The sequence below is a fragment of the Ostrea edulis genome, chromosome 2 (genome assembly GCF_947568905.1).
Source record: "Ostrea edulis chromosome 2, xbOstEdul1.1, whole genome shotgun sequence".
NCBI lineage: Eukaryota > Metazoa > Mollusca > Bivalvia > Ostreida > Ostreidae > Ostrea > Ostrea edulis.
In genome coordinates this window covers 9,271,478-9,287,815 of record NC_079165.1, presented here as the reverse complement: position 1 = coordinate 9,287,815, position 16,338 = coordinate 9,271,478, and the positions used below count along the sequence as shown (strand labels likewise).

The window sequence follows — 16,338 nt, the reverse complement described above, 5'->3', positions numbered from 1 at the left end:
TTTCATACGAACTGTTAGGTTGTTCTTGGCACACTGATTTTGACTACGGAGAACTCCATTTATCAAATCAAGTTATAGGGGATCACGGCGGGTGTAACCGGTCGACAGAGGATGCTTATTCCTCCTAGGCACCTGATCCCACCTCTGGTACAGGTATGTCCAAGGGTTCGTGTTTTCCGAACTCGTTATTTTGTATTCCTTATGGGAGTTATTAGATTGATCTCTATTCGTTATCTTCGCCTTTCATCAATGTGGTTGAAATATTGCTCGCCAAATTAATTTAGAGCTCGGAACAATCTAATCAAGAGATCCAAGGGCCACATTGCTCACCTGAGTCACCTTGGCTCATATTTAAAGATTTTTCCCTTTATATTTGTATGGAAAACTTTGAACCCCCCCCCCCCCCTTTTGACCCCGTCCTACCCCTGGGGGCCATGATTTTTCCTTATATAATTATATTTGTATGTAAAACTTTGATCCCCTATTGTGGCCCCATCCTAGCCCCAGGGGCCATGATTTGAACAAACTTGAATCTACACTATGTCAGAAAGCTTTCATGTAAATATCAGCTTTTCTGGCTTAGTGGTTCTTGAGAAGAAGATTTTTAAAGATTTTCCCTATATATTTGTATGTAAAACTTTGATCCCCTATTGTGGCCCCATCCTACCACAGGGGGCCATGATTTGAACAAACTTAACTCTGCACTATGTTAGGAAGCTTTCATGTAAATATCAGCTTTTCTGGCTCAGTGGTTCTTGTTGAGAAGATTTTCAAAGATTGTCCCTCTATATTTGTATGTAAAACTTTGATCGCCTATTGTGGCCCCATCCGATCCCCGGGGACCAGGATTTTAACAAACTTGAATCTGGATTATGTCAGAAAACTTTCATGTAAATATTCTGGTTCAGTGGTTTTTAAGAAGATTTTCCCTATATATTTGTATGTAAAACTTTGATCCTCTATTGTGGCCCCATCCAACCCCCGGGGGGCATGATTTTAACAATTTAGAATATGCACTACCCAATAAAGCTTATCTATAAATTTCATCTTTTCTGGCCCAGTGGTTCTTGAGAAGATTTTTTAATGACCCTACTCTATTTTTACCTTTTCTTGATTATCTCCCCTTTGAAGGTGGTCTGGCACTTTATTTTAACATTTTAGAATTCCCTTTACCTAAGGATGCTTTGTGCCAACTTTGGTTGAAATTGGCCCAGTGGTTTTTGAGAAGAAGTCAAAAATGTTAAAAGTTTACAGACGGACGGACAGACGGTAAGACGGACGGACGCCGGAATACGGGTGATCAGAAAAGCTCACTTGAGCTTTTAGCTCAGGTGAGCTAAAAACACATCAGACAGTATTTGACCCATTGATAGGTTGTATTGGCAAAGATCATTATAACGACCATAGGATTTGCAAAATGCTGACTTTAAACAAGACTGTTGAAATCCGTGTAACATCACCTTGTTTGTCAGTAGCCTGTCTCGATCTAAAAGCTGATCATATGCAGAACAAGCTCTTGTGTATCGAATCATTTGAGAGATATATAAACACCATATACAGGGGATAATAGAATATTGCTACATAGATATGGGAAGTTGACGATGGAGAAGCTGAAATCATCCCGTTTGTCATAACATGTGATAAAGACTAATTTATAGTGATCTTGATGATAATTGCAATGCCACAAACGGTTATAAATGTTATCTATCATATTTTGCATCATTATGACATTTTGTGTCTCTACATGGCTATATCAGAATGTTTCTGGCGTTGTACAAAGTGCACATAATACATATACCATATTTTGAAGAGAATTTATAGTTTCAAAGTACAGTGTACATGTACTTGTTTGACATGTATTTACAAAAATAAAAATTTCGAAAGATAAATTCAACAGAATTGTACAACATGTTTAAATTTATTCTGTGTAAAATTATAACAGTCATTTTGCATCAGATACAAACAATTTTACATTAAAATGCAAAATCTTAAAAACATATCACAGATCAGTACATAATACATCAAAACAATGCCTAACATAGTCAACGATAAATATCGATATCATGTCCCTAGCCTTAACATAAACTGTATTAAAATCTGGCACCAGTCACAGTCCATCAACATTGGTGTTCCCTATGTGAGCATGGAACTGTCGGAACTCCTGCGCTGGTGAGAAAAAGTAGGGGGGGTGGGGGTGACATATGATATATCATTATGCTGAGATTTTCTGTGATGAAGAGGGTTGTTGCAGTTTAGACAGAGCCTTCTCACAAGGACCCATGATGTCCTGAAAAGAATACAAATTCTTGAAACGGACTGTTCTGTATAGGGTATAGCACCATGCTATGCTGCGTTATCATGGGATATGCTATGAAGAATTTCTTTCAATCTAACATTTTGAACAAATTCACTATCATTAATCTTGCTGTATTCAACATAATGGACGATAGATTATGAAGAAAATTTAACTTTTAAGTATTTACAGTAAAAGTTTGTAAAGAAATATCTTTAATCATTGATGTCCAGTGGATTGAGACACTACTGTATAAAATACATTTGTCAATATTTACAGTACAACCTTGGCATAAAAATACATTACCCTATTATCTCTGAAACGCTTGAAAATTTCAGAAAGCAAATCTGGTCCCACATTCAAATGTCTCATTTCTGCTCTTACGTCATCTAAAGCAACATAAAATACGTACACATAGCTCGATCATACAACAACAACATGCAAAGCACCGTTCCCACTGAAGCAAAAGCTGTATCACTGATGATTTTCAAAAACTTTTAAGAGAACCATCATGTCTACCTCTTCTATTTTAGATCCAGAAATGTTTGGAATACTTTATCTCAGCGAGATCTGCATTGTTGATTTCATATGCATGAGAAAAAATGTTCACAAGAGATTTTACATTGATACAAAGAAAACTTTAAAAAAATTTTGGTATGTGAAAATGAAAACTACATACATATCTACAGTAGTAACCATGGTAACTAAAGATCTCCCCCTCAACAGTTGTTTACAGATTTTATTACACAAGCCTACATTAAACCATAACATCCACAAGCAAGGAGGACAATCCAGCATGATTTTCACACAGGTCTTGTAAGCATTGGGAAATTAATTAACATTTATAATGATTAGAAATATATCTATTTTAAAATTGAAATAGGACTTTTATAGGTATTTATGCCTGTTGTATGACCCCTATTTCAGTTTTATTGAATTAATGTATATACACATATATTTTTATTTGTATAATGTCTGTTGTTTTAATTTTGTGTTTTTCTGGAGAAAATTCACTCACATCGATAAACACTCACAGTTAGTGAAGCCTATCTTAAACACACGCAACTAAAACGGCTATTTTCCTAAGTCACTGACACATCCACACCAAAAAAAAAATCAGTCACTTGCACAAAAAGCAGTTGTTACGCAAAAGTTCAATAATATTGATAATCAATGCTTCAACATGAATTTTTGAAATACATGATAAAATAAGATAATTATCAATCAGCCTCAAAATGAAACAATGAATGAATTACTGAACTTTTGATTTTCTGAACTATTGCCATGACAACAATGACACCTCTCCACAGGCTTCATACAAAGCACAAATTAAGCAGTGCACCAGCCCGTATCTCACCTCATTCTTAACAAATTTTTGTTGAACTTCTCTCAATGTACTTTTAACTTTGTAACTTTGTAAGTCAATACATATTTCATCTATAAGAACAATGAATACTAGTTATGTACAATCATGTACATGCATTCTGCTGAATTCTTGATTTTGTTTTCTTACTCATATAAAGTATAAATACTAATTTTAATTTGCACATATGATAATATACATGTATCCAAATATTATTTGATAAAGCTATTGTTTTTATTTTATAATTCTGTCATTTTAAGATTTACTCACCATACTCTGCAAGTTCCATTACCAAGGTAACAATGCTGGCCACCACTTCCGCATTGTCCTTATGCAGCTCATATGCTTTAATTATCTTTGGAACACCAGCAATGTGACCTCCATCTGGTGCCTCATCTGTTAGAACTCTATAGGCACTCTCCTCTACAAGGAGGTAAAATAAACATCTGTTAGAACTCTATAGGCACTCTCCTCTACAAGGAGGTAAAATAAACATCATCTGTTAGAACTCTATAGGCACTCTCCTCTACAAGGAGGTAAAATAAACACCATCTGTTAGAACTCTATAGGCACTCTCCTCTACAAGGAGGTAAAATAAGCAACCCGTTAGAACCATATAGACACTCTCCTCTACAAGGAGGTAAAATAAATAAATATAATTATGAAAGAATTTCATTTCAAGGAAAATTCTAATAATTTTACATCCATCAAAAACCTTAACTTTGTAGATAAATTTTATATTACTTTGTTGAAAAGATTGAGTACAAATGCAGTCTGTATTCCTGTTTTCCAGTATTAAAAAAAAGATTTCTAGAGATTTTAAGTTTTTCAGCATATACAAGTGTACTAGTACATGAAATAAGCAAAGTTTCAAGCTGTGAACTTCATACACAGGGGGAAAATTTTCACAGTTCTAATGGACAGCTCATTTAAATACTGATCTTTGAAAAAAGCTTGTCTGCTATAGCTCTCCATGCAAGAGTAAAGAAATCATTCATTTTCAATATAACTGATCAACTTCCCCCCAGTCCGGTCTTTACCTTATCAATTCAATAAAATGAAACTGTGGAGTTAACTCTGTACATACCATCAGGTTCTACAAGACTGGCCAAAGCAAGACAGGCATTCTTGACCACCTTGGCATTTTTGGAGTGCGTGTCAATGGCATTAATAAGAAGGGCCACACATTCAAGGTCACCAATGAAGTCAAAATTTTTATCTATAAAAATCCAGAAAGAAGAGTGTTCAGGATAATTCCAGGAGATTCATCACTATGCAGTGTTTCAAATGTCATGAAATAGTAATATAATGTTATAGAATTTTAAAGTTTTACCCGACTAGTTTTTCAATCAGTCTATTACTATGAAACATTAAAAAAAACTTTCTACAAATAAATTTTGTTAAAAAATGATGAAAACCAAATTCATATTTTTATAAGTAAAATGAATACAATTTACCATATGGAAAGTAATTTATTCTCATGATTTTCTCAATTAAGTCCCAAAATGGTGTGGAAAATTTGTATAGTGTTATATATAAGGAGGAGTAATATATTTCAACATTTGGACGTTTAGAAAATTTATAAGTCCCTTATCTTTTTAAGAATTCTATACTTATTTCAACATAAATAAGCCAAAAATATATATCAACCCATGCATCATGTGTCCAAAATTAAGTGCAACTTTTCATAAATGATTTTTCTTCTTTAATGATTTGTTTTGTCTGCAAAATGAACAGAATTTCTAAATCGTGGAACTAAGCAGGTACCATTGAGCGTGAGGGAAAGAAGGGCTGCTGAGGCGGCCTCGGCAACCTCCGCTGAATTCATGTGGAGTCTGAGAGCTTTACACACTTTGTCCATTGCATTGACATCTGAAGCAATCTTCACATTATTTTCTGTGGAAGAAAAAACCAACCATCAAAGACTTTGAAAACGATATTGATATTTACCAGTCACTTAACAATCACGGGCATATACATGTGTCAAAGTGATGGTGATGAACAATTCTGATTTGTTATAAATTTAATTCATCATATCCAGTAAGTTCATAATATGTTTTAATTTTTTTTTAAATTACAGGGAATAAAAGTCATTTTGCTGTAAGCGTGAACTCATTATAAATGTATTCGCTGTTAACATATTTTACTGTATTAACTGACGATCATTTGTAGAAATATCGAAAACATTCGGAAGCAAATGTTCGTTTTCTTTTTTAAATATTTAGTCAGTCAAAAAAAAAATTACTGCAATGATTGACTGTCCTCACCATTGACAGCGAGACTCCAGAGGGCGTGACAAGCAGTGGAACAGAGCTCTGGGTTGCTGATGTGTTTATCCAGTGCTGACAACACCCTCTCTATACCGCCATACAAACCAGCTATACTGGCAGCATTATCTGACAGGAAACAAAAAATATACTTAAATCAAATGCATAACGGAAAGAATTTCAGAATTTCCTCTCTTTAAGAATGCAGTGCTGAACAGAGAAATGACAGGTCCTGGATCATGCACTCAATATTAAATACAGGGTTACGATAAAGGATTGAGAAATGTTTACCTTGGGCAGCTATTGCCATGAGTAAGGTACAGGCCACCTGTTGTAATTCAACAAAATCCTCATGTTCCTGTACAAAACAAAATGGCCATGTTAAACATCTAAAATGTGTGCCATGAAAAAATCTATAAAGACCATGGCATTATATAATTACAGTTGAACTTTGTTATCTCAAACATCGATATCTCAAATACCATGGGTATGTCAAAGTGAGTCAGAAGTCCAAGCTACATTTTCTTAATGTATTTTAACCTCAATATCTGGAATCCTTGGATATCTCGAATTTCAGCCCCATCGAGTTTGAGATAAAAAGGTTTGACAGTATTTGCATTGATTTACTCAAATAATTTTTAATCCCAGTGATATTTACAATATTACATTATAATGCGTGATAACAGTTTATATGTGCATGCATCCTTTCAAGTCACCAACCTCCATGCCCAAGGGAATGACAGATATGATCTCCGCAGTAAACATAACATCATCTTTGTCAGCTGAAAATGAAAGCATTTGAAACATTACATGTATTCTTACCCTCTTCTGACATTATTGATATAAACAGAGTTACTTATGTTTTCACGGTCCCATCACTATTTTTTATTTACCTGATATGACCAGAGTGTTAAGTAGATTACATCCGGCTGTCTGGATTTCTTTGACTGGAAGATTATTCCTCATGGCTGCCTTGATCATTCTCTTGCCATTGATGTCCAGCTGGAAGTTTTCATCTTGTTTGGAGAGATCCACTAGGTACTCCAGTGCCTCCGCTACACAATCCTCAAAGTCCACCATGGTAGCGATGTACTCCATCACTTTTAATACGTTTCCGTCTTTTGGAACAGGACCTTAAGGTATAAATTACAGTTTCATGGCATTTGTCAAATTTCTGCTTCTGAAGTGCAGAACATCTTTGAAACATGTGTATAAGAAGAAGAAATGTTTATTAAACAGTGCCCCCTACTTTAAGTCAAGCAAATTTGACCTTGACCGTGGTAAATGAACTCAACCTTTATCAGTTACATAAGTTTCCATAGAGAGACCAAAAACAATATACCCTCAATCAATCTTTGACCTTGAAGGCATAAAAATCCCTGCTTTTGAGTTAGTTGGTATTTAGACAAAAATCTTATAAATTTTTGTGTAAACACAACTTTCAAAATACATATACAATACAGTTTTGTGTTTTGAAATATGAAAAACATATTAAATGTTTCTATCTGCAGTTTTAATCTTATTCTGTCAAACATACCCTTCACTCGTTTTCCTGACTTCTGTCGTTTCCTTTTCTCTAACTGTGAAGCATCACTTTTCTCAATGCAACTTTTCACATAAACATTTTTCTCAACAAGATCTCTGAAAATCAAAGAGTTTTCTACATGCAGCTTGTCTGGCAAACTTTGAAAGGGACCATATTATCCAATCAAATACTTTGTAGAAAAGTCTCTAAGTGAACAACAGTATATGGATTAGTGGTCAGGCAGATACATCATATCATCTTGAAAGGACATCCAGATGACACACTATTATCCAGACAATAGATTAAGTTATGGAGATTTGAGTCCAGTTGATCTTCATTAGGATCTTCATAAAAAAATCTTACTTTAGGTACAGGCTTGGATTTCTCAATAACAAAAATCTCAAACTTAAGGTTGAGTTTTCTTTTATTTGAAAAGTCAAAATTTTAGTAAAAAAAGTAAAGTTTTGACTTAAGTTTCTTTCGAGAATCCAGAATTGGTCTGTTAAAAACTTAACTCTATATACTCTGTGCCTTAATTCATAACCCTATTACTGTGAATTTACAGTAAGTGTGAACGACTCAGCTTCTCAAGTTCATTCGAGGTCTCGGATAGTTGGTTTCAAAACAAATCTGTCAATGTTGACGCATCAAGGAAAGAACAATCACTGCGATTGGACCAATATTTAAAGGGGCGGGAATAAAAATAATTTTAGATGGTCACACGTGTCTTTACACTAGCGTGTCATTACATAATCTTTTAGCACGATGGAAGAGACTGCGAAAAGGGAAAACCAATACCAACTAAAACAATGACGTTGATTTTAAAATTACATGCCGAGGGTTTATTTGATGGTAAAATCAGTAAGAAATTAGGCGTCGCAAAGGCCACGTTATAAAATTGTCAATCATGGGAACTCTTGCACCGAAAATGTCGCCAACGAAGCTCACACCGGATGTACTTTTGTTCATCGAGTATGAAATTAAAAAGAAATCAAGTGTATATTAATAGAGAAATCAGACAAAATTTATTAAGAAGAAATATTTGTACCCCTGACAATGTACCAAAGGTGTCTTTAATTTGTAGAACTGCGAGAAATTTTTAGGGAAATTACTTTCAAGAAACTGCAAAGAAAATCCAAGAGAAGCATGTTAAGCATATTTCGTCTGAACACAGGGACTCGTCACGAAATATTTGTCTTTTTAAAATTTGACATCTTCTATTCTATATTTACAAATAAATGTAAATATAGAATAGAGAGGGTCAATTTGTGACGAGCCCCTGTGGTCTGAACACGAACGAAGTGTTGAAAATTTCTTTGCTACTGATTTTATTGCAATTTAGGCCGAGTCAGTTATATATATATATATATATATATATATATATATATAATATATATATATATAGAGAGAGAGAGAGAGAGAGAGAGAAACTCTAACGCTTTGTTGAAATATTTTGACCGGGTTACCGGTCTTCTTCAGTCGTGTTTTCGTGAAGAAGACCGGTAACGCGGTCGAAATATTTCAACAAAGTGTTTAGAGTTTTTTCTGTATTATATATATATATATATATATATATATATATATATATATGTGCGATTACCCGTTGTACGAACGCGACACTCACTTTGTCAATTATATATATATATATATATATATATAATTGACAAAGTGAGTGTCGCGTTCGTACAACGGGTAATCGCAATCATGGACATACCATAGGAACTTGAAATTTTATCAATAAAGTTAATAAAATGTACTTGATTGACCAAGCCATAGCTCATGGATTGGTCAATCAAGTACATTTTATTAACTTTATTGATAAAATTTCAAACTCCTATGGACATACAGTTAGGGGTGGACCAGTCATATAGGTTCAAAGGTACGCCAGTATCGCAACATTAACAATCGACCTTTGCTGTGGTTTATTATGACGTTATAGAATGCTAACGAAATGCTGAATTTCTTTAATAATGTGTTACATGTACAGGAGAGGGGTGGTTTGGGGAATTTAGTTTTTGCTAGAATTCACAGAACTTGCCGTTGTTCATTCAATTAACAGTATCTAGCGATGGTTACTTCCGAATTTCTTACGAAAATGTGGGTATATATAACAGTAAAAGACATCAAAGCATGCCATGTGTTTAAAACAAATGTTTTCTCGAAGTAGAATATCTATTGATCTTATTACTTAATCTGACAAATTATTTTAGGGGTGAGATCAAATGTTCAATGTTAGAGAAAACTGAGTTCGCATAGTTCTCACCAAGACCCCAATACAAAACTAAATATGAAGTATGTTGAAACTAATTGATTAAAAAGTAAAACAAATGAAAGTGTACATTGAAACTATTTAACGTTTATTAAAATGTATTATTATGTGGTTTTAAAGTCAGTTGTCTTTTTTTCCCACTAACGTGTAATCGATGTCGGATGACAGAAACTTACGAGTTTTTACCCCCTCTTCCCCCTAACTATTTGAATTTAGAAATTTTTCCGACATCGATCTTTTTCAATGCTTTGCAAGATTTCGAAAATATCTGAGATATTTATTTTAAAATAACGATATGGAAACTGCGAATGTGAAAGAGACAACAAAACAAAAGCATTGTTCTTAAACGGACAAAATCGCCTATAGAAACATGTACTGAAATTTCTGATCACTTAAAACTCACAAGTATCTACAGGAATTTAAGGGAGTAACATTTCAATTTTTATTGGGATATAGAGGCAACTGCGGATCCTGCCTTTTCCCGCAGCATTTTCGATCCCGTCTTTTTCTTTTCTTTTCAATATTCAGCACTATTTGAATTCTGGGATATTGCTATCCTGCCTTTTCTTTACATATCGGAGCTCGCCTTTTTCACCCTGTATTCCCCCTCCCATACCTATTGATACTGCGATGGATTATAAGTATAACACGGTTATTCCTGTTTAAAAGATAAAATTTATAAGGTATCTGATAAAAGTTATATCTTCTAAAGTTTACGAGATATCTTGTATCTTTTATAAGACATCTTATATTTTTTTTCTTTATAAGATATCCCATCACTTTTATACATGCAGATATCTAGTATATATAAGATAAACTTTACAAGACATTTTATTAACGTAATCTCAAATCTCCGTTGTCAAATCAAAACCGATATTGAATCTCACGCTACGTACGGTGCAATTTACACTGAAATCAAATATTGAAACTTACACTTGTTAGGCACGAGATAATATAATGCCAAATACTTGGGACCGCCTTCCTATAATTTAACTGACCTATCAAAAGCGCTCTTTAAAATCACTCGGGGACTTTCCAATGAACTATCTGAAGCACGTCATGTACTTGCCGACATGTCTCGTTCACACTTACTGTAAATCCACAGTAAGGGTAAATGAATACCATTCCATATTTTGGGGGTTGGGTTCATATTTTGAATAAAATCATAAATTCTGTAACACAAAATATTTCTTACTTTGCAGTGGGTCTATTATTTCTCTTCAGTAAAACACGAATCAGATTAATTAAGTCTCCAGAAAAATTCTGAAACAGAAAATTTTCATATCATTCATAATAAATCATTAAATATTAATTTTACAATAATAATTTCTATAAATCAAATGCATGTATAATGAATAAAATAAATAACTCAACATACCTTTGCAACATCCTCAAATACTTCCTCCAGTTTGTATGGGTCTTCTCTGACCTCCCCGAGTTTAGTGACGGCCTCAGCTTCATCCAGAAAGGAGGCTGTGGTCAAGTCAAATAGGATACAACCCAGGGACCACACATCGGTCGACTCGCTGAAGTCAGCTCCAAGTTCTGTCAACTCAGGAGCCAGGTAATTTGTCAACCCTACATCAAACACCAATCATTTGTATTATACACTGTCACTGACCTAAGGTATATCAACTCTGTCGCATGAACTTTTACATTCATTTAAGAATTTTGAAAATATATGAGGGCATGATGCTTCACGCCGGCATACTTCAACATGAAAGGTGTTTGAAAAGTATGTCTGTGTGAAGTATTGCAGTTCATACCCTCATGTATTTTAAAAACTTAAGTTTACTTCTTTTATTTACTTTCTACTTTCATTTCTGTTAGGAAAACACAGCCATCAAAATAGATGAACTATATCTATCTGTATTCATACATGCATTGTTTACATCTGCAGCGCATTAATGAGGAAATGACTGTCATTACAATTTGTAGAGATATCAAAGGCAAAAACACTGGAAATGTAAATATTAACTTTTAACAAAAGATAGAACAGGTAATTGCTCATCAATATTTCATTGCACAGTTGTATTACAATACAATTAAGATGACTTTGAAAAATTTGGCTCACTGAATATCATGGCTGACAATTTATGCCACAATAATTGACACATGATTTTATTTACAGTTCACCACAAGCAGATTGTAGGAATACACTAGTCTGTCTATGGGCACCTGGTTTTAAGCATATACTATTTTTAGACAATTTTTATAAGGAGTGGATCTGTAGCTCTCTTGTATAAAATCATATCCCATTCCCCCCTACAGAGAACTACAGTTTTGCAGCTAATTGATGCATAAAGAAAAATCAATTGTTGACACCCTTAATGACATGTCAGCTATTATGACATATATTATCAACAGTGAAATTCAGTGAGTCGACACTCCCAGTATAGATCAATCATGTTCATCCCCAGATAACTCTGTTTCTACAGGGAAATAAAAGAACCACTGTGATGTATTGAAATTACATCATACAACATACTCAAATAGAACAAAATTTACAATTGTGAATGTGACCCTCTGAAAGAAACAATTACCTTGGTCTTTCATCCATACATAATGCACAATATATCAGGACAAAAAATACTGAAAACTAAGTGGATACCGATTCTGAGAGTACGTAAAGTGAAACCTACTACTGGTTCGCCTGGTACAGGTGCGCGTGTCACACATGACGGATGCCACGGCGAAGTCTCCCAGAATCAGGATGTCCTCCTGGAGCAAGGGCTCCTCCACTAGGTACACATTATTCACCCTCAAATCTCTGAATTCAAGATTACATGTATATCATAGATTATAGATACAGCAGAAGCCATTATAACAAGGGGATGTATCATCCTTAACAAATGTTTCACATCAAAACAATGCAATTTCTGCCATCTATTGAGGTACTCTATTTTGAAGTATCTTTTCCCCATATATAACAAAATTGTAAATGAAGTGTTTCCATCTGTAGAAATATGTCTGTACATTTCACAAGTCGAGAAAAAAATCACAACTGTAAGTACATGTGCTACTATTGTTGGCGTATTTACCATGGAAACTACATGTATTTCCCTTACCTGTGCAGTATGTTTTTACTGTGTACATATACAAGGGCTTCCATTAGTTGTCCGATGTACTTTTTTAAAGTCTGAAATAGAGAATTTAATACAATGTGATTAGTTTAATATGGTCCAATGATAAAATAGAAGTTTAGATTCGAAAACAAGACAGGCCTCAAATTCATTAAGAGTAACCAGTTGTTCAAAAATATACACTAACTTTTGGTATTTTTTACTCTTTTCAGAGAAGAACCCTATTCAGGTAATAAATTCTCATATATGATTATATATAAGACCAAATTCTGGTTTTGAGAAAAACCAATCATATTTTCAGGGTTAGAACATAATATAAATGTTTTATTCATTCTTTAAAATCTTTTCATGATTTTTCAAGATGAAAAGGGACTTTTTTGATTAAGATTAAGAAAGAAACTTCAAAAACAATTTTGAATTTGAATGCTTCATCAAAAGATGATATAGAATTGTGATGATTTAATGAAAGACCAACATTTGCCGACCAATAAGAGTCTGTTTTCAAAATGCAATAAAACCAATCCAACTAGAGATTGTTTTTATGAAAAACAAATGTCTCCCCAATTCCCCAAATTGGAAGTGCTCCAAATGAATCCTCCTCGCCTTAATGTACTGCATTTTATGGAAGAGAAAGCATGAGCAGGAACATAGATATTATGAACTCCAATAAACCATATAGGAGAAGTCTTCAAAAACTAGTTTACACCCTCCACCCCTCAGATCTACTATAACTTTAAAGATAACAATTGGATCCTCCTGTCTCTACAATATACACATCTGCAAACGGCATTGAAATATTGTACATAATTTCAAGTCTGTTGGATTAGCCATATAGGAGGAGAAGCGTTCAAAAGCTATTTTAACATCATCCACCCCTCTTAGACCCACTATAACTTTTAGAATAATAATAGGATCCTCCTGTCCCACCAATGTGCACATCTACAAATGGGAATAAAGCATTGTACAAAGTTTCAAGTCTATCCGATAAGTCATATTGGAGGAGAAGCGTTCATAAGATTTTGTGACAGACAGACGGACGGATGGACAGGAAGTACAAAAACATTGTCTCCCCCTGAAAGAGGGGAGACATAATGAAGGAGGGCCTATCATCTGTCATATCAACAGTGTGCCGAGTATCCTAATACATAAGTGTTTTTATGGCTTTTGAGCTTTTACTTAAGAATAGTTACCTCCTCTGGAATAGCTTGTTTCTCTTCCCTGGCTTTCTGGACCACATGACCAAGATTACCCTTGGGAAAGTAATCCATAACAATGATCATGTACATAGAGGAATTCTGAAGGAAGAAAACAAAAGTCAATTAATAAGTACTGGCATGTACAAGAAATTGCACTAACTGCCCAAAACAAAATTATGCATGCCTATAAAATTCTGTGACTGACTGACTCTATAAATATGTGGACGTCTTATTTAAAGCCATTTGTTACAATGGTAAATTTCTCCCTAGTGGGTGAAATGCATTGGATGGGAGAGAGAAAAACTTATTCTATTCTGCAGTAAATGAGCTTGGGTTGTAAATTGCATCATACATGTACCTCTTTTTCCCATGTCACAAAAAACTCCTTGTATCCTGAGGTATATGGGTGATCTAAAGCTTGTAAAGTAACAGCCTGAAAAGTAAGTGATTCATTTCATTAAATTCTAAAAGACAGGGCACTTACCATTTCTAAAATTATCAGAAAAGTAAATGTATAACTCTTAATAGCAACACTGGGTTGTTTTGAAATAATTAAAAATGTAAACAATTACGACAAGGACACTTGCATATAAAATCATTCGGCAACTATAAAGGATGCAGGATTGAGTTTTGATGAGCCTTTTATTATGACTTACCTCTCGAAAGGCTAAATTTGCTTGACTTTCATCATGGCATTCAACCTGTTAATATAATTGTGTACTCATATATTTGTCTTAAGTACTAAAAACAAAAAAAATTTATATTTTATTTTCTTTATCTGAAACCACATTAACATTAAAAGCATTAACCATGAAGTTCATTGTCGTGTCAGTGAATGTCAATGATTTTATCGAATTTTGATACGAAAGTACAATGTACTACTTTTTCTAAACAGGTTGTAATAATGGCTTTAATGTGTGGTTTTAAATTGGAAAAAATTTACCTAACCACATATGACTGCAATAGATGAATTGCATTAAAGCAAATTAATTTACAATATTTTTCAAATGCCACAGTATGATACTAATATGTTTATACCAATTGGTCTGGACATTAACTCCAAGATATATTTAAGTATTTATGTACACCTACACATACAAATAAAAAAGAACCAACAACACATATTACGTACATAACTGAAATCTTTAGTGAACTGCAAAAACCAAATTTAGTTATGTGATACTGTTTTCCTCACATTTAAACAGGTAAGTTATACCTATAACAAAGGCCTTTGACCTACCCGGAATCTATATAATTATGTGAAGTGTGTATACTAGAAAATACCTAATATGTGTTTACAGAATGAATTCAAATGCGAAAGCGGATCTTCACGACACAATACTACACCTGTTTTCCTCATAGACTAAATCTCCTACTCAGGACAACTGAGATATATGTGTGATATACTCTTGAAACCATTCTACATGTATTAAACTAACGAGAGCAATGAGTGTGTTGTACTTAATACATAATACTAATTACCACTAGTCAAATGGATTTTTCTGTTACCACGATACAATGTTATTATAAAATAACATATTTGCTGCTGGAAAAAGCACAGATACAAAACTATGGAATATATAATGAAGACGGTAATAGTACCTTCTTGATGACATACGTTTTGCCATCTATTTTACTTTCCACTTTCAGAATAGTGAACTGAACACCTTTGCCAAGTTGTTCCAAAATCTGAAATTGTACAAGTTTCACGAATTGACATAAATATTATGCATAGTTGACAAAATCTTCAAACTTTTACATGAAAACTTCACGAGAGTACCTTGTAGTTCTCCATACTTGACAACATGAAGCTAGGACAATGCGCATGCGTATGTTGTGAAATCTTTCCCGCAAAATATATATAAAAGTTGAAATGAAAATGAATCCGGATTCCTTCACTATTTTTATGAAAAGGGGGGAAGGTGTTCAGTAATACATATTCTGCAGGAAAAAAAACTTGTCATAGCAACTTGTCACAAATTGTTTTTCAGAGAATAGAATAGAGTAGATATATACCATTTTCATATGTATTTGCATAGATTGTGACGAAGTGTGTAAATTGTAAGTATCTGCAATTATACAAGTATTTGCAGAAACACATAATATATAGAACTTTAGAATAATTCTCGGTAAAAATGAGTTCATTGTATATATAAAGGGACCCCTTTATTGAAATAGATATCATGCTCTCTCTCTCTCTCTCTCTCTCTCTCTCTCTCTCTCTCTCTCTCTCTCTCTCTCTCTCTCTCTCTCTCTCTCTCTCTCTCTCTCTCCCGTGGGGATCCGGGTTAGAATAGGTCCTCAGTATCCCTTTGCTTGTCGTAAGAGGCGACTAATAGGGG

The 16,338-nt window shown here is 34.0% G+C and overlaps 1 protein-coding gene across 2 annotated transcripts; it reads right to left on the bottom strand.

Moving 5' to 3' along the window:
• Positions 1–1,899: 1,899 nt before the first annotated feature.
• LOC125681620 (serine/threonine kinase-like domain-containing protein STKLD1) lies at positions 1,900–15,830 on the bottom strand. 2 transcript variants are annotated; one of them, XM_048921776.2, is made up of 19 exons: positions 15,777–15,829; positions 15,599–15,685; positions 14,653–14,697; positions 14,355–14,429; positions 13,991–14,095; positions 12,786–12,856; positions 12,360–12,487; positions 11,096–11,295; positions 10,913–10,980; positions 7,461–7,564; positions 6,817–7,056; positions 6,644–6,705; positions 6,215–6,281; positions 5,924–6,052; positions 5,424–5,552; positions 4,744–4,875; positions 3,927–4,079; positions 3,651–3,730; positions 1,900–2,287 (listed from the first exon to the last, which is right to left on the bottom strand). In XM_048921776.2, the coding sequence occupies exons 1-19, from the start codon at positions 15,801–15,803 to the stop codon at positions 2,213–2,215; spliced, it is 1,977 nt and encodes a 658-aa protein (XP_048777733.2). In that variant the 5' UTR covers positions 15,804–15,829; the 3' UTR covers positions 1,900–2,212. The 2 variants fall into 2 exon arrangements, with proteins under 2 accessions (XP_048777733.2, XP_048777734.2); XM_048921777.2 differs by lacking the exon at positions 3,651–3,730 and having other exon boundaries at positions 15,777–15,830.
• Between the last annotated feature and the right edge of the window lie 508 nt (positions 15,831–16,338).

Coding starts and splice junctions, on each gene's coding strand:
- LOC125681620 (XM_048921776.2), bottom strand. CDS start 15,803: ATGTTGTCAAGTATGGAGAACTACAAG. Junction 14,698..15,598: donor AAACGTATGTCATCAAGAAG/GTACTATTACCG, acceptor TTATATTAACAG/GTTGAATGCCATGATGAAAG. Junction 2,288..3,650: donor AAAAATTTGTTAAGAATGAG/GTGAGATACGGG, acceptor TATTCTTTTCAG/GACATCATGGGTCCTTGTGA.